Source organism: Aegilops tauschii, chromosome 4 (assembly GCF_002575655.3).
Source record: "Aegilops tauschii subsp. strangulata cultivar AL8/78 chromosome 4, Aet v6.0, whole genome shotgun sequence".
NCBI classification, from domain to species: Eukaryota; Viridiplantae; Streptophyta; class Magnoliopsida; order Poales; family Poaceae; genus Aegilops; species Aegilops tauschii.
This window is the reverse complement of record NC_053038.3, coordinates 300,155,579-300,178,504: the sequence shown is the minus strand read 5'-3', so window position 1 is coordinate 300,178,504 and position 22,926 is coordinate 300,155,579. Positions and strand designations below refer to the sequence as shown.

The window sequence follows — 22,926 nt, the reverse complement described above, 5'->3', positions numbered from 1 at the left end:
TGGAACACTAGCATCCTATACTAAGCAGTAGGATAGCGGGTAAGGGTAACAACTGTAGCAACAATGACAGGCTATGCATCAGTATAGGATTAACCAAAAGCAGTAACATGCTACACTACTCTAATGCAAGCAGTATAGAGAAGGAATAAGCGATATCTGGTGATCAAGGGGGGGGGGCTTGTCTGGTTGCTCTGGTAAGAAGGAGGGGTCGTCAACTCCGTAGTCGAACTGCGCAGCAACAGTGTCGGTCTCGTAGTCTACCGGAGAAGGAGAGGGGGAAGAAACAGTAAATACGGAGCAAACAAAGCATCACAAAACATAAGGAGGCAAAACGCGGTGCTAGGTATGCCCTAACACGGTAGGAGGTGATACCGACGAAGGGGGGAAACATCCGGGAAAGTATCCCCGGTGTTTCGCGTTTTCGGACAGATGAACCGGAGGGGGAAAGTTGCATGTTCGCTATGCTAGGAATGTGTGGTGGACGAACGGGCTGCGAATTCGGATTTGTCTCGTCGTTCTGAGCAACTTTCATGTAGAAAGTATTTTCATCCGAGATACGGATTATTTTATATGATTTTCTAAAGATTTAATCATTTTAGGATTTATTTATTTACTTTAATTCAACATTATCCAGAACAGTGTTTGCTGACGTCATCATGACATCAGCAGTCAACAAAGGTGTTGACCGGTCAACTGACGTGTGGGTCCCGCATGTCATAGGTACAATAACCTAATTAACCTATTAATCAGTTTAATTAGTTAATTAGGTACCTAATGTTTAATTAGTTTAATTAAACATGATTAATTAAGTTAATTAATTTAGTTACTTAATTAATTATTTAATTAACATTTTTATTTACTTATTATTTATTTATTTTTAATTTCTTTTTTTAATCATTCTCAAGGGGCGTGGGGCCCCCATGTCATTGGCCCTAGGGGCCAAACGGGCGCGGGCGACGGGCGCAGCCCGGGCGCTGGCATGGGCGCGTGCCCGAGGCCAACCGGGGGGGGGGGGGGGGGCGCCGGCCACGGCAAGGCCGGAGTGGCACGGCGCGGGGGAGGCGGTGGCACCGCGGGCTGTTGCGGGGCCGCACGGCGATGCAGTGGTGGAACGACGCGGACGCACGGCAAGCGGCGCACGCAGCGGGGCAGCAGCAGCAAGCCTGCCCGGCGGAGCGGACGCGGAGGGAGCCGAGCGGGCGCGTCCGAATGAGGTGGGGCGCGGGCACACGCAGGGGGCGCGGGTGCGGCCAGGGCGGCCGGCGCGCGTGCGGGCGCCGGTGAGTGAGACCATGGCCGAAGTGTCCGGAGCAGGAGAGAAGGAGGAGATGCCGGGGCCTCACCACGGGGCCGTGGGGTCTAGGCAGCGGTGCTCGGGGAGGAAGACGGGGACGCGATGCCGACGAGGAGGAGATCCCGCGAGGGAGAGGAAGGCGACGGTGGCCGCGGCGTCATGAGCGTCGGGGTCGATGGGCGACGCGGGAGAGGAGGCGCCGGCGAGGTGGTCCTCGGGTGCGGCGTCTTGCGAAGCCAGGGCGGCGACGATGCTTGAGGGGGGGGGGTCCGTCGGTGAGGGGTCGACGACGAGGGCGGCAAGGTAGGGCAGTCGACGGCGACAAGTGCGGGGGAAGGGCGTCGACGCCCGATCCAGATCGGGGAGGAGCGAGCGAGAGAGAGAGGGGATCGGGGAGAGTGGGTGGGGTTCGGGTTAGGATAGGGTTTGGCTGGGGGGTGAGGGGATAAGGTGTGGCCGGCTGGGCCTGGTGGGTTGGCCCAGTGGGGTTGATGGCCTGCTGGGCCGGAGCCCAGGGGGATTCTTTTCCTTCTTCTTTGTTTTCTTTTTATTTATCCTTTTCGATTTATTATAGTTTCTATTTATTTTAGATTTACTAAAATACAAAAGTGGCACCTAACTTAGTGTTACAAATTGTGCCTTTGCCACTATTAATTTAGTTCTTCAAAATAAAAGGGTTTGTAATTGTTTATTCTTTTTTAAAAGCATTTAAGTAATTGTTTAGCCCCTGTTTTAATTAATTTCTTGCATCTAAACATTTTATCAAAATGTGGTTTTTCCACCACAACCAGCCATGATTTATTTTCTAAATTTTGAACATTTTAGTTTTCAGTTTTAGTTTAGTTTTCTTTATTTGAAACCTTTTATTGTTTGCCTCTATTTTAAATTTAAATTTGTATCGATCTTGAACCATCGCGAGATCGACAACAGTAACCGTGGTGACGTGGCATCATTAGCGTGGGATTACTGTAGCCTAATTATCCGGGCGTCACAATTCTCCTCCACTACTAGAAATCTCGTCCCGAGATTTAAGAGGTAGTGAAAGGGGGGAAGGTTTAGTTACGAAATTCTAACGGATCTTCTCGGCGTTGGTTACTCTTCTCGAAGAGGTCGATCCATTAAGTTGATGCCTTCATTTCTCTGCTTGAAGTCATCATGATGAAGCCGGCATCCTTTCTTCAGGACCACCATCGTACTTACGGAAAAGGTTAAGGGGGAAGACTCGGGAAGGACGAAGCTCAACACATGCTAGGTACCTGGGGGCTATCTCAGTGAACGAGGCGTAGATGCATCTCTCGAGTTGAAATTCAAGAAAGTCATCGAGAGCAAGGTAAGAATGTGCAATAAGAAGTTTCAAGCGGATAGGCAATCGTTCGATGTCCGAAAAAGTGTGTGAAAGGGTTTCAGAGCATCGAGATTAAGTATTGCATCTGTTATCAGAACAGATCACTAGGAAGGTGGCTCATGAATTGCATACGAAGCCAAGCGTAAGGGAAAACTTTCAAAATAGGGGTGTACAGGAGGGTCAGGTTTCGATCCTATGGAACTGTGGGTTATGGGCCCACCATGTGGGTTAAAGTAGAAAGGGGGCTGACATCTTGCATGATCATGTAAGCAAGGCATGTCAGAGGATAGCCTGTCAATTATGTTGGCGACAATATCGGTACCAAGGGCGAGGGACGAAGAGAACCATTTTCCTGCTCGTTGAAACGAGGCGGACCAATAGGCAAAGTTCTCGTCCATCGGTGGTTACCGGAATGTCATCAACAATAGTAACAGGGTCTTGCTGACACAGTTGCACACCAAGGTGTTTACATAAGCAGAAGAATATTACTGCTTAGATCATATAGATCACAAGAAACGTTAAACCAAACAATGGAAAGGAAAATGTGTTTAAACACCTATTTCAGGGCTATATCCTTCCCAAGGACAAGCAGAGCATGCTATCCGTGGCAGGGTATAATGTAGAAAACCCTTTAGGTAGGGGAGAGAATTTTCATGACATTACCCATACAGGGGTGTTTGGATAATTGAGCAGGAAACATTTAGCATCGGACTTCAAATGTCCCTGAGAAAATCGGAGTACCATAGACATGCATCGAGATAGCCTTGACATGGTTATCAAGTGAAGATCAGACTTTAGAAACACAAAGGATCCATCAGGAACCGCTTGTAGAATAAGTCTTACAATTTCCTCATGGAAGAAAGGATAGCCTTGCTAAAAAGGAAATGGTAACAATAGGTCCTCCGGCCAGGTGTGCTAGGCACGATATCACCTTACCGGGTCATATAAAGACCATTGTTATTACTCTTGGAAATATGTTCCAACCATCATATCTGACCGAGATTCAGATCTGATTGGTGTCAGGATAACTCAGACTCAGGATGCCTGAGAAGAAAGGTGCAACACAAATTGTCGAGATGACATTGTAAGATTCTCGAGAATTGAACTATGGAAGCGAGTTCCGAAACAAAAGATCATCATTAAATCAAGGAGAGGGTGAGGGGGTGGCTGATGGACTCAGCGACAATTCCTCCAGATTTCCAAAAGATGGATTTCCACAAGTATGTCAACAAGGAGATAACATTTGTCAATTCAAATGGTATAATGATGTATGCTCGAGGAAAACATACACAATTAAACATTGGTTGAAAGGTGCACCCGAAATATGGGCTGGGTTGCACGACCAACGTCGGAATGGTGATTCAATAATCAATAGTCTAAGAATGAACGTCCAACCATTAACTTCAAAGGAATAGGGTTGCTAGAAGGGCAGAATCCAAACAGCACCGCTCACTTGTTGGTACCCCGGTTGGAATCAACACGAGGACCCCAGAAAGAATGGTGATGGTGAGAAGTATCACCATACCAAGAATACTTAAGAGGTGGTGAAATTCTCACAACATAGATGACATAAGAGATGTTAATGTTCCAAGGTAAAGAAGAACAATTGCTGGATAGCAAGGAACTCAAGGTATAACACCAAACACGAACAAGCTTGTGTTGGTGGGAAGGCAATAAAGTGGTCGATGATAACACAGATCATCGAGGGCAAGGATGGTATTTCTCATCATGAACTCAATTGATATCCTGGAAGAGCTCATAAGGTTGATGATGACCACGACACATTTGCCGAGAGGTTTCATGAAGATGTAATCAAACAGCGCCTGCTCAAGCAGAAGGACTGATGCAGCAAAAGATTATTGGAACTACGGATACAACACCAACTAGGAATCAAGCTTGCCGTTCGAGGTGAAACGATAAGACAAGGGACATCGACATAAGCTTAGCTCATCATTGAAAGTTGTGTTCCGGGAAGGACCGGGTAGCACAGTTAAAAAGTTTGCACGATAATGATATAGCCGATAAGGCTAGGAATGACTTGAAGGATTATTAAACTCATAAGCAACAAGAATTACTTAGAGTTATTGAATCGGAGTGCGGAATCGATTCACTTATCGGTGTTCTCGAGTGACTAATAACTCAGAGCCCGTGGAAAATTGGAATCAGTGAGAATGTAGCACTTGATGAAGAACTCATAAGAAGTTATGCAGTTCCATGATAATCTCGAGATACTAGGGGGTAATACTCAACGACAGATCAAGGTAGAGGTTGGACTAGGGTATTGCTCTGCAGAGGACAAGTGCTTAAACTTGCACGAGAAATGGTATTTAAAGGAGAACATGGTTGAAACCACGATTGCAAAAGGATCAATCAACAGATACTAGACGATATCATATCAAGGAAATAGTTATTATTACAAGAAGCTTCTATGATAGGATCTACATCATGTCCATGGGCATGAACACAAAGTTCAAGGTCGACTCCCACTTCTCCAATGCATACCCTTTCATTCACTTCTCGCGTTTGATGAAGTTGCAGTGTTGAAAATTTTTATCTGGCAAAATACCAGAAGAGTATGACTCATGAAAACTTTCGAGTTCACACATACTATGAAAGGCATAGGTTCAACCCATCGGGGCATCGTGGAAACATATATCACAAGCTTCAGGGGTAAATAACTCAAGCTCGATAGTAGAGCATGGGTGACAAAACGAGAGGATACAATTTACTAAAGGCATTATGTATCAGGGAAAGAACTTCCAAAGTGATTGAATATGAAGGACGCTGTCGGATAAAATCCAACAAGGTTCTGATGGTCCATAAAGGATTTGATGTGAGTATCGGCACACAACCAGAGGTAGAATCAATGCAAAGACCTTGGATTATAGAAACAACTAAGTAACTTAGAGCTCAGTTGCAAAGGAATTATGATTTACAAAGCGAAGGATCAGAAACAGACGCTCTGATCAAGGATGGATAAGTTCAATAGACATAGGGGAAAAATCGACGACAATTTGATTGGCGAGAACCAGCTCACGTTTCAAATGACGTCTGAGCCGGAAGGATGAATTCTAGGCTCTGATTGAGGATTGCGAGCATTCGCAACAGATTGAATCAACGGACTCAAAATGATAATGACAAGAGATGCCAATAAGATTACGAGACTTAAGATTAATCATAATGCAAGTAAGCAAGAATTTCAAGAGCAAAAGGTTCCTGAGGATTTTCGGAAGATCAAATGGTATTTTGAACACTTTTGTGAAATACTTGAATCAACTGGGGATGAGCGGATACTCGGTAAGTGCGAGAATTATCCGTAGGGGTATTCAGGTGACAAAGAACAGCAAGGCAGTAAGCTCAAAGGATTCTCGTAACAACAGAGAGAATTACGGGGTATCTTGTAGTAACAAGACCAACCGGGAAACATTGTATGAATAGCGAGTATACGTGGTTATCCATAGGAGTTTACCGATGAAAGGGAATTGCAAAAGCGATGAACACAAGTTCTCGGGTTATCAGCGGAGAGTATCTTTAGGGTCTTCACGTGTAGCAGACGATCATCAGTAATAAGGGGCTCTCCGAGTGAAAGTGATAACGAGATCCTAATGTTAGATTTAGCAAAATTCATTTAACCCGAATAGGAGAGAGATCATAGTCCCAGAGTAAAGGTCGAGGAGTAAAAGATCCTAGTACCACCCAATGGCGACGTGGGCCCGTAAGCCACACAGCCATGTTAGTAAAAGTTTTTCAATGACTAGACTCGACTTCGGCCAAGGAGTTGGAAAGGGAATTCCTACAGGCAGTCGGCTCTGATACCAACTTGTGACGCCCCCGATTTGACCATACACTAATCATGCACGCAAACGTGTACGATCAAGATCAGGGACTCACGGGAAGATATCACAACACAACTCTAGAACATAAATAAGTCATACAAGCATCATAATACAAGCCAGGGCCTCGAGGGCTCAAATACAAGTGCTCAATCATAGACGAGTCAGCGGAAGCAACAATATCTGAGCACAGACATAAGTTAAAAAAGTTTGCCTTAAGAAGGCTAGCACAAACTGGGATACAGATCGAAAGAGGCGCAGGCCTCCTGCCTGGGATCCTCCTAACTACTCCTGGTCGTCGTCAGCGGGCTGCACGTAGTAGTAGGCACCTCCAGTGTCGTAGGAGTCGTCGTCAATGGTGGCGTCTGGCTCCTGGACTCCAGCCTCTGGTTGCGACAATCAGGTAGAAAGGAAAGGGGGGAAAGAGGAAGGAAAGCAACCATGAGTACTCATCCAAAGTACTCGCAAGCAAGGAGCTACACTACATATGCATGGGTATATGTGTAAAGGGGCATATCAGTGGACTGAACTGTAGAATGCCAGAATAAGAGGGGGATAGCTAGTCCTGTCGAAGACTACGCTTCTGGCCATCTCCATCTTGCAGCATGTAGAAGAGAGTAGATGGTAAGTTCACCAAGTAGCATCGCATAGCATAAACCTACCCGGCGATCCCCTCCTCGTCGCCCTGTTAGAGAGCGATCACCGGGTTATATCTGGCACTTAGAAGGGTGTGTTTTATTAAGTATCCAGTTCTAGTTGTCATAAGGTCAAGGTACAACTCCGGGTCGTCCTTTTACCGAGGGATACGGCTATTCGAATAGATAAACTTCCCTGCAGGGGTGCACCACATAACCCAACACGCTCGATCCCATTTGGCCGGACACACTTTTCTGGGTCATGCCCGGCCTCGTAAGATCAACACGTCGCAGCCCCACCTAGGCTCAACAGAGAGGTCAGCACGCCGGTCTAAATCCTATGCGCGCAGGGGTCTGGGCCCATCGCCCATTGCACACCTGCACGTTGCGAGGGCGGCCGGAAGCAGACCTAGCCTAGCAGGCGTTCCAGTCCAATCCGGCGCGCGCCGCTCCGTCGCTGACGTCAAGAAGAAGTTCGGCTGATACCACGACATCGAGTGCCCATAACTGTTCCCGCATAGCTGGTTAGTGCGTATAGACCAAATGGCCAGACTCAGATCAAATACCAAGATCTCGTTAAGCGTGTTAAGTATCCGCGAATGCCGACCAGGGCCAGGCCCACCTCTCCCCTAGGTGGTCTCAACCTGCCCTGTCGCTCCGCCATAAAGTAACAGTTGGGGGCCGTCAGGAACCCAGGCCCACCTCTACCAGGATGGAGCCACCTGTCCTTTCAGCCCCCTCACCAGAATCACTTGCGGGTACTCAACGAGCCGACCCGACTTTAGTCACCACATGTGTCATGTATATAAAGTATATAGTATATACCCGTGATCACCTCCCGAAGTGATCACGGCCCAGTAGTATAGCATGGCAGACGGACAAGAGTGTAGGGCCACTGATGGAACACTAGCATCCTATACTAAGCAGTAGGATAGCAGGTAAGGGTAACAACTGTAGCAATAATGACAGGCTATGCATCAGTATAGGATTAACCAAAAGCAGTAACATGCTACACTACTCTAATGCAAGCAGTATAGACAAGGAATAGGCGATATCTGGTGATCAAGGGGGGGGGGGGCGCTTGCCTGGTTGCTCTGGCAAGAAGGAGGGGTCGTCAACTCCGTAGTCGAACTGGGCAGCAGCACCGTCGGTCTCGTAGTCTACCGAAGAAGGAAAGGGGGAAGAAACAGTAAATATGGAGCAAACAAAGCATCACAAAACATAAGGAGGCAAAACGCGGTGCTAGGTATGCCCTAACGCGGTAGGAGGTGATACCGACGAAGGGGGGAAACATCCGGGAAAGTATCCCCGGTGTTTCGCGTTTTCGGACAGATGAACCGGAGGGGGAAAGTTGCATGTTTGCTATGCTAGGGATGTGTGGTGGACGAACGGGCTGCGTATTCGGATTTGTCTCGTCGTTCTGAGCAACTTTCATGTAGAAAGTATTTTCATCCGAGATAAGGATTATTTTATATGATTTTCTAAAGATTTAATCATTTTAGGATTTATTTATTTACTTTAATTCAACATTATCCAGAACAGTGTTTGCTGACGTCATCATGACGTCAACAGAGGTGTTGACAGGTCAACTGATGTGTGGGTCCCGCATGTCATAGGTACAACAACCTAATTAACCTATTAATCAGTTTAATTAGTTAATTAGGTACCTAATGTTAATTAGTTTAATTAAACATGATTAATTAAGTTAATTAATTTAGTTACTTAATTAATTATTTAATTAACATTTTTATTTACTTATTATTTATTTATTTTTAATTTCTTTTTTTAATCGTTCTCAAGGGGCGTGGGGCCCCCATGTCATTGGCCCTAGGGGCCAAACGGGCGCGGGCGACGGGCGCAGCCCGGGCGCTGGCGTGGGCGCGTGCCCGAGGCCAACCGGGGGGGCGCCGGCCACGGCAAGGCCGGAGTGGCATGGCGCGGAGGAGGCGGTGGCACCGTGGGCTGTTGCGGGGCCGCACGGCGATGCAGTGGCAGAACGGCGCGGACGCGCGGCGAGCGGCGCACGCAGCGGGGCAGCAGCAGCAAGGCTGCTCGGCGGAGCGGACGCGGAGGGAGCCGAGCGGGCGCGTCCGAACGAGGTGGGGCGCGGGCACAGGCGGGGGCGCGGGCGCGGCCAGGGCGGCCGGCGCGCGTGCGGGCGCCGGTGAGCGAGACCATGGCCGAAGTGGCCGGAGCAGGAGAGAAGGAGGAGATGCCGGGGCCTCACCACGGGGCCGTGGGGTCTAGGCAGCGGTGCTCGGGGAGGAAGACGGGGACGCGATGCCGGCGAGGAGGAGATTCCGCGAGGGAGAGGAAGGCGACGGTGGCTGCGACGTCATGAGCGTCGGGGTCGATGGGCGACGCGGGAGAGGAGGCACCGGCGAGGTGGTCCTCGGGTGCGGCGTCCTGCGAAGCCAGGGCGGCGACGATGCTTGAGGGGGGGAGGGGGGTCCGTCGGTGAGGGGTCGACGATGAGGGCGGCAAGGTGGGGCGGTCGACGCCGACAAGCGCGGGGGAAGGGCGTCGACGCCCGATCCAGATCGGGGAGGAGCGAGAGAGAGAGAAGGGATCGGGGAGAGTGGGTGGGGTTCGGGTTAGGATAGGGTTTGGCTGGGGGGGTGAGGGGATAAGGTGTGGCCGGCTGGGCCTGGTGGGTTGGCCCAGTGCGGTTGATGGCCTGCTGGGCCGGAGCCCAGGGGGATTCTTTTCCTTCTTCTTTGTTTTCTTTTTATTTATCCTTTTTGATTTATTATAGTTTCTATTTATTTTAGATTTAATAAAATACAAAAGTGGCACCTAACTTAGTGTTACAAATTGTGCCTTTGCCACTATTAATTTAGTTCTTCAAAATAAAAGGGTCTGTAATTGTTTATTCTTTTTTAAAAGCATTTAAGTAATTGTTTAGCCCCTGTTTTAATTAATTTCTTGCATCTAAACATTTTATCAAAATGTGGTTTTTCCACCACAATCAGCCATGATTTATTTTCTAAATTTTGAACATTTTAGTTTTCAGTTTTAGCTTAGTTTTCTTTATTTGAAAACTTTTATTGTTTGCCTCTATTTTAAATTTAAATTTGTATCGATTTTGAACCATCGCGAGATCGACAACAGTAACCGTGGTGACGTGGCATCATTAGCGTGGGATTACTGTAGCCTAATTATCCGGGCGTCACAGTTGGCCGGCTCGAGGAACTTGGTCATGGAGCACCATTCGTGTCTGGCGAGAACATGAATTGCACAAAGATCCTCTATCCTAGGTTAATACAAATTGGAAAAGAAAGAAGTTCGTGTGAGACAAACCAGAGACTCCAAGTCCGTCTCCTTTTTCGATGATGACTGCCATCTGTTGTTTGAGCTAGCAGGGTCATCGACAAATTTTTTTTACGGGGTAAAAGGGATTTGTATTACTCAAGAGCCAAGAAGGTCCTCCCTACACAAGCTAGGGATATTGTCCGGGCCGGAGCGGAGCCTGACCACAGTACGGTCTTCCGTCCTTCCAAAGTTCACCAACGTATGGCTTACATTATTCTGCTCTCGAGAAATATGAATAACATGACACTCCCTTTCACTCATAAGATGCTTCACTTCCGAGACCGCCATGGCGTACTGCGACCGGTCTTGTCCTGAGGCATTGATCAGTTGCACTGCCTGCAGACTATCGCACTCGACGATAAACGGCAGCTCCGTCCATTGGAGGGCCAAAGCTATGCCCTCCATGCACCCAGCTAGCTCGACATGTAGAGGGTCCGGGCAAGACCATAGGGAGCGACACGCGGAGAAAATAATGGCCCCTTCCTGGTCACGGAGCACCATTCCCGTCCCGGCCCTCCCGTCATCATGGGAAAAGGAGCCGTCGACATTCAGCTTCGTCCAGTTGGCGGGTGGGGGACTCCATTTGTGGGCTGTTCGTGGCACACCTCCCACATGCGATATAGGCTGTTCTGCACCTTCTTGTTGGATGGTCATCTTCCCTTTGTCCCAATCTCCCTGCGGATACTGCTGGATCCCGAGCAGTGAGGTTACGTAGCTCTGCAAAAAGCGATGAGATACCTCCACAGGCGGCGCCGGTTTGTCATGAGTGATCTCGTTGCGCACATGCCAACATCTCCACAGCAGCATAATCAGGCGCAGCCGGTCCCCTTCATTGCTTTCTGCAATTAGGTTCAGGAGCCACTCCGGGCCGGTGTTACGGACTGACTCGATGTCCGGTATACTCCACACCTCCGCCATAGTCCGCCACAAATGCACCGCCCGAGGGCACCTGCAAAACACATGAAAAGTGTCCTCGCGCTCGAGACCACATAATGGGCATATATCAGTAACCTCCATGTGTCGACTGAATTTATTAGACCATGTGGCAAGGGAATTAGTAGCCAAACGCCATGCAAACACACGCACCTTAGGAGGAGCAGGGCACCTCCATAATAATGCCCAGACGGCACGTCGCCCGTCCGGTGCCCTGCTCGCTGCGACTGAAGAGGGACGAAGCTTGTCCTCAAGCGCCAGCCGGTACGCGCTACGTACGGTGAAGATACCAGTACATTCTGCACCCCATGCAAGGAAATCAGCCCCCAGCCGAGGGGACGCTTTAATCTTTAGTATCTCCTGAACATCAACGGGCAAAAAGTATTGTTGAAGTAGGGTTCCGCGCCATGCACCATACTCGTCTAGGAGCTCTGAGACTCGGCGGAGACGGCACCTTCCCTGTTGGGTAATTGGTGGCCGACCAACAGGGTGTGGTATCCAGGAGTCCCGCCAAATTCGGACCGACTGCCCGTTACCGATGCGCCAGACTAAGCCTTTCCTCAGCAATTCCAACCCATGCACAATGGCCTGCCAAGTTTGCGCCGCGTTGCTAGTGAAAACAGTATCTTCTAATCGTCCATTAGGGAAATACCTTGCCTTCAAAACGCGCGTACAAAGACATTCCGGGTTGACCAAAATACGCCATGCTTGCCGAGCTAACATTGCTTGGTTGAAGAGTCTGAAGTCCTTGAATCCCATACCCCCAGCCGATTTGGGCCTCAGCAGCGAGTCCCAAGATTTCTAGTGGGTTTTCCTCTTGCCTCTGTACGCGCCCCACCAGTAGCTACGAATCATCCGCCCCAAATCATCGCAGGTGCTTCCAGGAAATGTAAACAAACTCATTAGGAAGGTGGGTAGGGCCTGCGCCACCGCCTTGATAAGAACCTCATGTCCTGCTTGGGACATCAATTCCCCCCACTCTATAATTCTCTTCGTCAGTTGCTGCTGAAGATTGTGTAGTTTCCCTTTTGAAAAGCGGCCACTTGGCGTTGGAAAGCCAAGATATTTTTCCTCAAAGCTCATATTCACCACGTCCAAGTTGTGCATGACCTCCTGTTTGTTAGCTTGTGAACATTTGGGGCTGAACATTATAGAGCACTTGGCAGGATTTATGAGCTGGCCCGTAGCTCTAGCATATGTACTGAGAGCTTCTTTGACTTGGGCAGCCTCCTGTCCATTAGCACGAAAGAACAATAAGGTGTCATCCGCGAACAGGAGGTGTGAGATGCCTGGAGCTTGGGCGCACACCCGGAGTGGAGTGAGGCGGTTGGCTGCAATCTCCTGTTTTAGAATAGCATCAAGACCGTCAGCAACAAAAAGGAATAGGAAAGGTGAGAGGGGGTCTCCCTGCCGTAGTCCACGAGACGGTGCGAATGAATCCGAGAGGGCTCCATTGACTTTCACGCAATACCTCACCGAGGTGACACACCTCATTATCCAATCCACCCATCGGTGAGAGAAACCCATCTGTTGCATCACTCGCTCCAAGAAAACCCAATCTGCCCGATCGTAAGCCTTGGACAGGTCCAGTTTATAGGCACAAAAGCTCTGCTCCGGGTCCTTCTCCTGTTTGATCGCATGAAAACACTCAAAAGCGATTAAGGCATTATCTATAATTAATCTGCCCGGTATAAAGGCGCTCTGCTTTGGGGACACCAACTCATCCAAAATAGGCCTCAACCTATTGACCAGGCATTTGGCTATCACCTTATATATGACATTACAGAGATTGATAGGCCAAAAATCAGTGAGTCGGGACGGCGAGTCAATCTTGGGGATCAAAACAATGACCGTACTGTTTATCCCGCCCGGCATGACTCCAGAGGCAAAAAATAATTTAACCGCATTAATTATGTCATCCTTCATCACCGCCCAATGCCGCTGGAAGAATCTCGTGGGGAACCCATCCGGCCCCGGCGCCTTTAGGGGCCCTATCTGGAACATTGCATTAGAAATCTCCTCATCGGTAAATTCCTTGCATAGATTATTGTTCATCTCCGCGGACACCTTGGGCTGTATAAGCTGTAACACATCATGTGGCTCCAACATTGGGTCAGCTGTGAATAAATTATGAAAATAACATTTTGCCATCTGTAGCATGGTGGCCTGATCAGTGAGCATAACACCCGCCTCCTCCGCCAGCCCTTGGATTTTATTCTTCCTCGCTCGCCAAACTGCCTTCCTGTGGAACATCTTGGTGTTACGATCCCCTTCCTTTAGCCAATCAATCCGAGATCTCTGGAGCCACAACATTTCCTCCCTGTATTACAGATCATTCATCTTGTCCATCTCCAGTCTTATTTCAGTTCTGTCTGCATTCATATTGGTGAGTTCCTCAAGCCTAGTACGTGACTTCTCTAGCTCCCGTGTAACATTGCCAAAAGTTTTATTACTCCAAGTGTGTAGATCAGCCATAACAGTAGCAAGGGCCTCCCTTACATCTCCCAGGTTCCTCTTCGTACCTTTGCTTGACCAAGAGTTTGCGATAATGGCCTCTAAAGCCGGCGATCTCTCCCACATCAACTCGTACCGGTGGCTGCTGCGAGGCCGCCTGTCCTGTTCCAGCGAGAACTTGAGGAGCATCGGACTATGGTCCGACGCTGGCGACACAAGGTGTGCCACCGAAGCTTGCATAAACATGTCTCTCCAGTCATCGGACGCCACCGCTCTATCCAGCCGAACTTGGACGTTCGCCCGGCCACTCCGCCTATTATCATATGTGAAGGGGTGCCCTGAAAAACCAAGATCAGTGAGGCCACAAGCTTCAAGTGCATCCCGAAAATTAATCATTTGACCAGCAGGTCTCGGAGTTTTCGATTGATGCTCAAAATCCCACATAGCCTCATTGAAGTCACCGATAATCACCCATGGCAGAGCACTCTGAGCATGCAGACCTTTGAGCTTATCCCACATCATGTGTCTATTTTCTACTCTCGGTTCGCCATAAACAAATGTAGCTCTCCATAATGGCTTGTCCGGGGACACACGCAAATACACATCAATCAATCTTTCATTTGCTTCTTGCACATCGACATACATAGACTCATGCCAGAATAGTGCTAGGCCGCCACTACGACCATTACTACTGACTCCTTCAAAACCAGAAAGCCCTAACCTATTATGCAAACGATACATCTTATTTTTATTCTGCCTAGTCTCACACAAGAAAACAAGACTTGGGGAATGCGTCATAACAAGAGACGCGAGATCATGAACTGTCGAAGGATTCCCCGCCCCCCGGCAGTTCCAACTTAGCCAATTCATTGCTCCTGACGGGGCGGCGCACCCGACCCCGTCAGTTTACTGGCGGCCCCAAGGCCGGTTGCCTCCACTCCATCCATGCTGTCCGAGTCCATCTTCTCCTCATCTTGGTTCTTGCCTTTGCCACTCTGTTGAATCTTCCCTCGTTTCTGGTTGTTGCCAACGCCCCTCTTTGCATGCACCACCATAGCTCCCTGGTTGGGATTCAGGCCGTCGGACGCTTGCCCACGTGAAAATCTCGTCCCCAGAACAGAATCAGCCTCTTGCATGTATTGATCAGATTCAGCAGATGAGAAATCCGAGGTGTCGTGAAGGTTACGCATGGCCGGGATCATATCCTTGCTCCCAAGGTTGCTGCTGTGGCTCGCCTCACTCCTAGGTGGGCGTACTGAAAGTGGCAGGGGCGCAGGTATTCTACCTCCAAGGAAGATGAACTCTGGAGGTTCAGATGATGCCCGCACCATGCGGATTCTGCTGACCTCAGCTCTCTGCCCAGCCAAGTGTACACGCATAGCTAAAACACGATCAGAAAGGTCCGTGTCCATGTTGTGTCCGTCAGAGCTGCTATGTTCGCCAAAACCGTCGTGAGCATCAACCCGTACTGGTATCTCTGGTGTTTGCTGCTGCTCTTGATTTCCCTTCCCTCTACACCTCTCTCTTGGCTTTCCAAGAACCTCAGAGGGCGCATTACTAGCAAAGTTCAGCCCCCGTCTTGCTGCAGGCTGGGTTCCGGGCGCCACAAACGCTGATCTATTCTCAAACTTTCTGTACGGAGAGCACCGCAACCCTTCATCATATGCTCGGGTCGGAACACCCAACCTTTTCTTCTCGCACTGGTTGCCATCGTGGCCTATGAGAGGGGAGCACACCAGCCCATAAGGGGTGGCGCCCCCCTATGGCAGGAGGCCAAATTGGGAGAAGGAAAAAGGGGGTTCGCCCCCTTCCTTTCTCTCTTCCCCCTTCCCTTTCTTCTCCGGTGAAATAAGGCATGGGCGCCACTTGGGGAAACCCCAAGTAGGATTCAGATCCTACTTGGGGCGCACCCTGGCTGCCTCCCCTCTCCCTCCCACATATATATATATATATATATATATATATATATATATATATATATATATGTGGGGGCGCCCCTAGCACACCCCAGACAATTGCCTAGCCGTGTGCGGCGCCCCCCTCCACCGTTTACTCCCACGATCATATCTTCGTAGTGCTTAGGCGAAGCCCTGCGCAGATCACATCACCATCACCGTCACCACGCCGTCGTGCTGACGGAACTCATCTACTACCTTGACAACTTGTTGGATCAAGAAGGCGAGGGACGTCACCGAGCTGAACATGTGCAGAACTAGGAGGTGTCGTACGTTCGATACTTGATCGGTCGGAGCTAGAAGAAGTTCGACTACATCAACCGCGTTGTCAAACGCTTCCGCTTGGTCTACATAGTTAGAAGGTATAAAAATGTATAAAAGGTTGAATCGATGCAAAGTGGTGAGAAATTTTGGAAAACGTAGTAGAAAAAAAAATCACCCTACGATCACTCAGAAACACTATGAAGATGTGGTTTGGATCGGATCGTTACCAACTCTGAGTTGCAGCAGAAGAATAATCGGTGTAGATCGTACTTGAAGTCCCTCGAACCATAGATTAATGATCTCTATAACCGCTCACGAACGATCCCTTGAATGGAATACTGAAAGCACAACCTCTCCACATATTGCAAGCGTACAGTCTTCACGATCCGGCAGCGCTTTGCCGTCCAGAGCTAATCGTCACTGGAGAATTAGAGGGGGAAGATTATAACCACACTAGGCTTCTAATTACGAGGATTAGAGAATCAAGAATTAACACTAATTGGAACAACTAGAACCAGAACTAGAGGAGGCTCCAAAACTTTTGTCTTCAAAAGTGCCAAAACCTCTAGTATACATAGGCTGGAGGGAGAGGAGGGGGCGCCACATGGGGGGAGGACCCCCCTTGCGCCGGCCATGAGGAGGGGGAGTGCCCCACCAATTGGCCTCCCCCTTCCATCTCCATGAGGAAAAGGGGTCGCCACTCCTATTGGGCCCAAGTGGCCCAATATGCTTTCCACCACTTGGCCTTTTAAGGCCCGTTGATATTAAATTAAATGAAACGCCTCGTAACTATTATTAGTGCCTATTATTACTATTATTATTATTATTAATTTGACATCACTGAAATCATTTTTCTCCTATATATTATTTATCGGTGGTACACGATATTGCCTGATAAACCAAACCCTTCGTTGACCCCGAAACACTTCCAGTTCCTCTCAAAACTATTTCAAATATTAGTGAAAATATTTCACAAATATATTCTCATTACTCCTATCCTACTAACACTCAGCAGATTGTGATTACCTTAAGCTTGTGACCTTGTAGGTTCGGTAAAATATTGGCATGAATGAAAAATCCTTTTGTTCAATGACCGATAGCGGAACCGTGGACGTTCATATCGATCCCTATGAGTACATGAGTGATATTTGAGTGAATCTTTGGTTATCATGTGCCTATTCCCTTTGTTTCGCGATACCTTACAAAGCCCAAGGTGCGATTTATTGGTATCCTCTTGAGTCATTCTCATGCTCACTATACCAGTCTCCTCATTACCGGTTTCGTTCTTCTTTCACGTTGACATGTTCTGACATCCCCGTTGCATAGTATTCTGTGTCTGGCCTAACAACGACGGATGTCGTAACACCGAGAGGGCCCTATGAATATCTCTCCATCATTTGACGAGCAAATCCCGCTCTTAAGCTATCTAGCCCCTTGTCAAACTTTCCAAAGAACCTGCAAGTTCTTGTTATATCATCATCTTACAGGTGACATTCGAGCAACCCCAAAGTTTATCATATAGTAAGAAATGACTATGATACTGATACCTCCTTTTAGTGATCCGGTAAAGGAATAGAAAAGTATCATGCACATATTTCCCCAAAGGGGACCCGGGGTTATCGAACCCACAAGAGGAAGATTCCCCTGAAGCGATGGTCTTGCTACTTGTGAGCTGCGTTGGGATGTCCTCGAAGAGGAGAGGATGATGCAGTATAGTAGATATAAGTATTTCCCTCAGTTAAGAGGATGTTCCCTTCTTTCATATCGATAATAGCACCTATGGTTCGTAGGAAAGGCCTACCAAGTATTATAGGAAAAGATGGATTGCATTCAATATCAAGCACAATGAAATCCACGGGCAAATAATTTATATTAGCAAGAATAAGCACATAATTTACTCTACCCAATGGTTTCTTAATGGTTGAATCCTCTGAGTGCAAATTAAGGGAACATTCATCCATATCAACAAAGCCTAGCACATCACATAAAGATTTTGGTATAGTGGAAACGCTAGCACCCAAATCACATAAAGCATTACATTCATAGTTTTTTTTATCTTTAGTTTAATAGTAGGTTCCCATTCATGATGCAATTTTCTAGGCATTGCAACCTCCAACTATAGTTTTTCTTCAAAAGCTTTCATCATAGCTTCTACGATATGTTTAGTAAAAGGTTTATTTTGTTCATAAGCATTAGGTGAATTTATCATGGATTGCAACAAGGAAATATACTGAATTAAAGAACAACTATCATAACTAAAGTCCTTGTAATCCAAAGTAGTGGTCAAATCACTAGTGAAAGTCTTGATCTCTCCAAACCCACTATTATTTTTTATCATTAAGATAATCACCCTCCGAAAATTGGGACGCCTTCTAGCCAAAGTTGACTCATCTTCAGTCTCTTTTCATCAAGTTTTATATTACTAAACCAATATTCAATGGTTGAGACACCAATCTTTTTAATATCTTCATCATGATTATGGTAAAAATTAGGCGGAATAGCCTTTTCTAGGAATTCTCGCTTGGCTATCAACCTAGCGGTTCTTTCTTCACTTTCATTAATGGAGACATAGATAGCTTAATGGACTCATTAATATCATGATTAGGTGGTGATACGTCTCCAACGTATCTATAATTTTTGATTGTTCCATGCTATTTATTGAAGGAAATATGCCCTAGAGGCAATAATAAAGTTGTTATTTTATATTTCCTTATTCATGATAAATGTTTATTATTCATGCTAGAATTGTATTGATCGGAAACCTAAATACATGTGTGAATACATAGACAAACACCGTGTCCCTAGTGAGCCTCTACTTGACTAGCTCGTTGATCAAAGATGGTTAAGGTTTCCTAACCATGGCCATGAGTTGTCATTTGATAACGGGGTCACATCATTAGGAGAATGATGTGATGGAAAAGACCCATCCGTTAGCTTAGCATATTGATCGTTTAGTTTTATTGCTATTGCTTTCTTCATGTCAAACACATATTCCTTCGACTATGAGATTATGCAACTCCCGGATACCGGAGGAATGCCTTATGTGCCATCAAACGTCACAACATAACTGGGTGATTATAAAGATGCTCTAAAGGTATCTCCGAAGGTGTTTGTTGAGTTGGCATAGATCGAGATTAGGATTTGTCACTCTGAGTATCGGAGAGGTATCTCTGGGCCCTCTCGGTAATACACATCATAAGCTTGCAAGCAAATGACTAAGGAGTTAGTCACGAGGTGATGTATTATGGAACAAGTAAAGAGACTTGCCGGTAACGACATTGAACTAGGTATGAAGATACCAACGATCGAATCTCGGGCAAGTAACATACCGATACACAAAGGGAATAACGTATGTGGTCATAACGGTTCGACCGATAAAGATCTTCGTAGAATATGTAGCAGCCAATATGGGCATCCAGGTTTCACTATTGTTCATTTAACGGAGAGGTGTCTCGGTCATGTCTACATAGTTCTCGAACCCGTAGGGTCCGCACGCTTAACGTTCGATGACGATATTATATTATATGAGTTATGCGATTTGGTGACCGAATGTTGTTCGGTGTCCCGTATGAGATCACGGACATGACAAGGAGTCTTGAAATGGTCGAGAGGTAAAGATTTATATATAGGACGATAGTATTCGGACACCAGAAGTGTTCCGGAGTGTATCGGGTATTTATGGGAGTACCGGAAGGGTTACAAGAACCCCCCGGGGAATATATGGGCCATATGGGCCATGAGAGGGGAGCAACCAGCCCACAAGGGGTGGCGCCCCCCCATAGCAAGAGGCCGAATTGGGAGAAGGAAAAAGGGGGTTCGCCCCCTTCCTTTCTCTCTTCCCCCTTCCCTTTCTTCTCCGGTGAAATAAGGCATGGGCGCCACTTGGGGAAACCCCAAGTATGATTCAGATCCTACTTGGGGCGCACCCTGGCTGCCTCCCCTCTCCCTCCCACCTATATATATGTGGGGGGCGCCCCTAGCACACCCCAGACAATTGCCTAGCCGTGTGCGGCGCCCCCTCCACCGTTTACTCCCACGATCATATCTTCGTAGTGCTTAGGCAAAGCCCTGCATAGATCACTTCACCATCACCGTCACCACGCCGTCGTGCTGACGGAACTCATCTACTACCTTGACAACTTGCTGGATCAAGAAGGCGAGGGACGTCAGCGAGCTGAACATGTGCAGAACTAGGAGGTGTCGTACGTTCGATACTTGATCGGTCGGAGCTAGAAGAAGTTCGACTACATCAACCGCGTTGTCAAACGCTTCCGCTTGGTCTATGAGGGTACATAGACACACTCTCCCCCTCGTTGCTATGCATCTCCATGGATAGATCATTGCGTGTGTGTAGAATTTTTTTGTTTTCCATGCAACGTTTCCCAACAATTATATTATCTGTTTTGGATGTTTTATATGCATTAATATGCTATTTTATATTATTTTTGGGACTAACCTATTAACCTAGAGCCCAGTGCCAGTTTCTATTTTTTCTTGTTTTTGAGCTTCGCAGAAAAGGAATACCAAACGGAATAAAACCTTCACGACGATTTTTCTTGGATCAGAAGACACCCAGGAGAGTTGGAGATCAAGTCAGAAGATCCACAAGGCGGCCACAAGGGTGGTGGGTGCGCCCAGGGGGTAGGGGGCGCCCCCTAGCTTGTGGGACCCTCGGTGACCCCCTGACCTAGCTCTGCCTCCTATATATTCACATATATTCCCAAACCACCAGAAGCATCCACGAAAACACTTTCCCACCACTGCAACCTTCTGTTTCCGTGAGATCCCATCTTGGGGCCTTTTCTGGCATCTTGCCGGAGGGGGATTCGATCACGGAGGGCATCTATATCAACTCTATTGCCCTTCCGATGAAGCGTGAGTAGTTTACCTCAGACCTACGGGTCCATAGCTAGTAGCTAGATGGCTTATTCTCTCTCTTTGATTCTCAATACCATGTTCTCCTCGATGTTCTTGGAGATCTATCCGATGTAATCTTCTTTTGCGGTAAGTTTGTCGAGATCCGATGAATTGTGGATTTATGATCAGCTTATCTATGAATATTATTTGAATCTTCTCTGAATTCTTATATGCATGATTTGATATCTTCGTAATTCTCTTCGAACTATCTGTTTAGTTTGGCCAACTAGATTGTTTTTTCTTGCAATGGGAGAAGTGCTTAGCTTTGGGTTCAATCTTGCGGTGTCCTCACCCAGTGACAGTAGGGGTAGCGAGGCACGCATTGTATTGTTGCCATCGAGGATAAAAAGATGGGGTTTACATCATATTGCTTGAGTTTATTCCTCTACATCATGTCATCTTACTTAAAGCGTTACTCAGTTCTTCATGAACTTAATACTATAGATGCAGGCAGGAGTCGGTCGATGTGTGGAGTAATAGTAGTAGATGCAGGCAGGAGCCGGTCTACTTGACACTGACGTGATGCCTATATTACATAATCATTGCCTTGGATATCGTCATAACTTTGCGCTTTTCTATCAATTGCTCGGCAGTAATTTGTTCACCCACCATATTATTTGCCTTCAAGAGAGAAGCCTCTAGTGAAACCTATCGCCCCCAGCTCTATTTTCAATCATATTAGTTTCTGGTCTACTATTTTGCAATCTTTACTTTCAGATCTATACAACAAAAAACCCAAAAATATTTTATCTTTTGTTTAGTTTTATTTATCTATCTCTATCATATCTCACCTTTGCAAGTGACCGTGAAGGGATTGACAACCCATTTATCGCGTTGGGTGCAAATGTTTGATTGTTTGTGCAGGTATTGGTGATTTGTGCGTTCTTCTCCTACTGGATTGATACCTTGGTTCTCTAACTAAGGGAAATACTTATCTCTACTTTGCTGCATCACCCTTTCCTCTTCAAGGGAAAACCAACGCAAGCTCAAGAAGTAGCAGGTGGCAAAATTTTAGGTTTGAGATTTTCGACATCATGATTAATTCTATCCATGTTCCTAGCCATATCATCAACTTTATTCAATTGTTCTTCTACCATAGCAAATCTTTTGAGAGTTAATGAATAATTTAATATTGCTTTCAAGATCATTAGGTATCCTATTATTATTATTGTAATAACTTCCATAGGAATTACCTTAATTATTGGATGAATTTCTAGGAGGATTAAAATTGGCTCTATAAGCATTGTTATTGAAATTGTTTCGAGAGACAAAATTCACATCAATGACATCATTATTTTGCTCAATCAAAGTAGACAATGGAACATCATTAGGATCAACATGAGCATTTTTAATAGCAACCCTTTTCATAAGAGCATCCATTTTATCACTCAACATAGTGATTTCTTCAACATAATTTACCTTCTTACCAGTTGGAGCTCTTTCGGTGTGCCATTGAGAGTAATTTTCCATAATATTATCAAGGAGTTTTGTAGCTTCTCCCAATGTGATTTCCATAAAGGTGCCACATTCAGCAAATGTGCTACATGTGATTTACGATTTATCGTTGTATTGGGTTTGTTGGGGACACAAGAGACTCTTTGTTATTTGGTTGTAGGGTTGTTTGAGAGAGACCATCTTAATCCTACGCCTCCCACAGATTGATAAACCTTAAGTCATCAACTTGAGGGAAAATTGCTATTGTCCTACAAAACTCTGCGCTTGAGGCCCAACAGGAGTCTACAAGAAGAAGGTTGCATAGTAGACATCAAACTCTTTTCTGACACCGTTGCCGGGGAGGTGAGTGCTTGAAGGTATATGTTTATATCTTGCAATTGAATCTTTTAATTTCTTGTTTTATCACTAGTTGAGTCTATAAAATAAAACTACAAAAAAAATGGAATTGAGGTTGCCTCATATGCTTCATCTTTTTAATGTCTTTCGTGAAAATGATGGAAAGTAAAATTGTGCTCAAGTGTTAGAAGAA

At 46.7% G+C, this 22,926-nt stretch overlaps 2 protein-coding genes across 2 annotated transcripts; both read right to left on the bottom strand.

Moving 5' to 3' along the window:
* Positions 1 to 10,515: 10,515 nt before the first annotated feature.
* On the bottom strand, positions 10,516 to 11,337 carry LOC141021837 (uncharacterized). Its single transcript, XM_073497683.1, has one exon. The coding sequence runs from the start codon at positions 11,335 to 11,337 to the stop codon at positions 10,516 to 10,518; it is 822 nt and encodes a 273-aa protein (XP_073353784.1).
* An 816-nt stretch (positions 11,338 to 12,153) lies between these two features.
* Positions 12,154 to 13,665, bottom strand: LOC109750355 (uncharacterized). Its single transcript, XM_020309324.1, has 3 exons — positions 13,255 to 13,665; positions 12,829 to 12,978; positions 12,154 to 12,693 (listed from the first exon to the last, which is right to left on the bottom strand). The coding sequence occupies exons 1-3, from the start codon at positions 13,663 to 13,665 to the stop codon at positions 12,154 to 12,156; spliced, it is 1,101 nt and encodes a 366-aa protein (XP_020164913.1).
* Between the last annotated feature and the right edge of the window lie 9,261 nt (positions 13,666 to 22,926).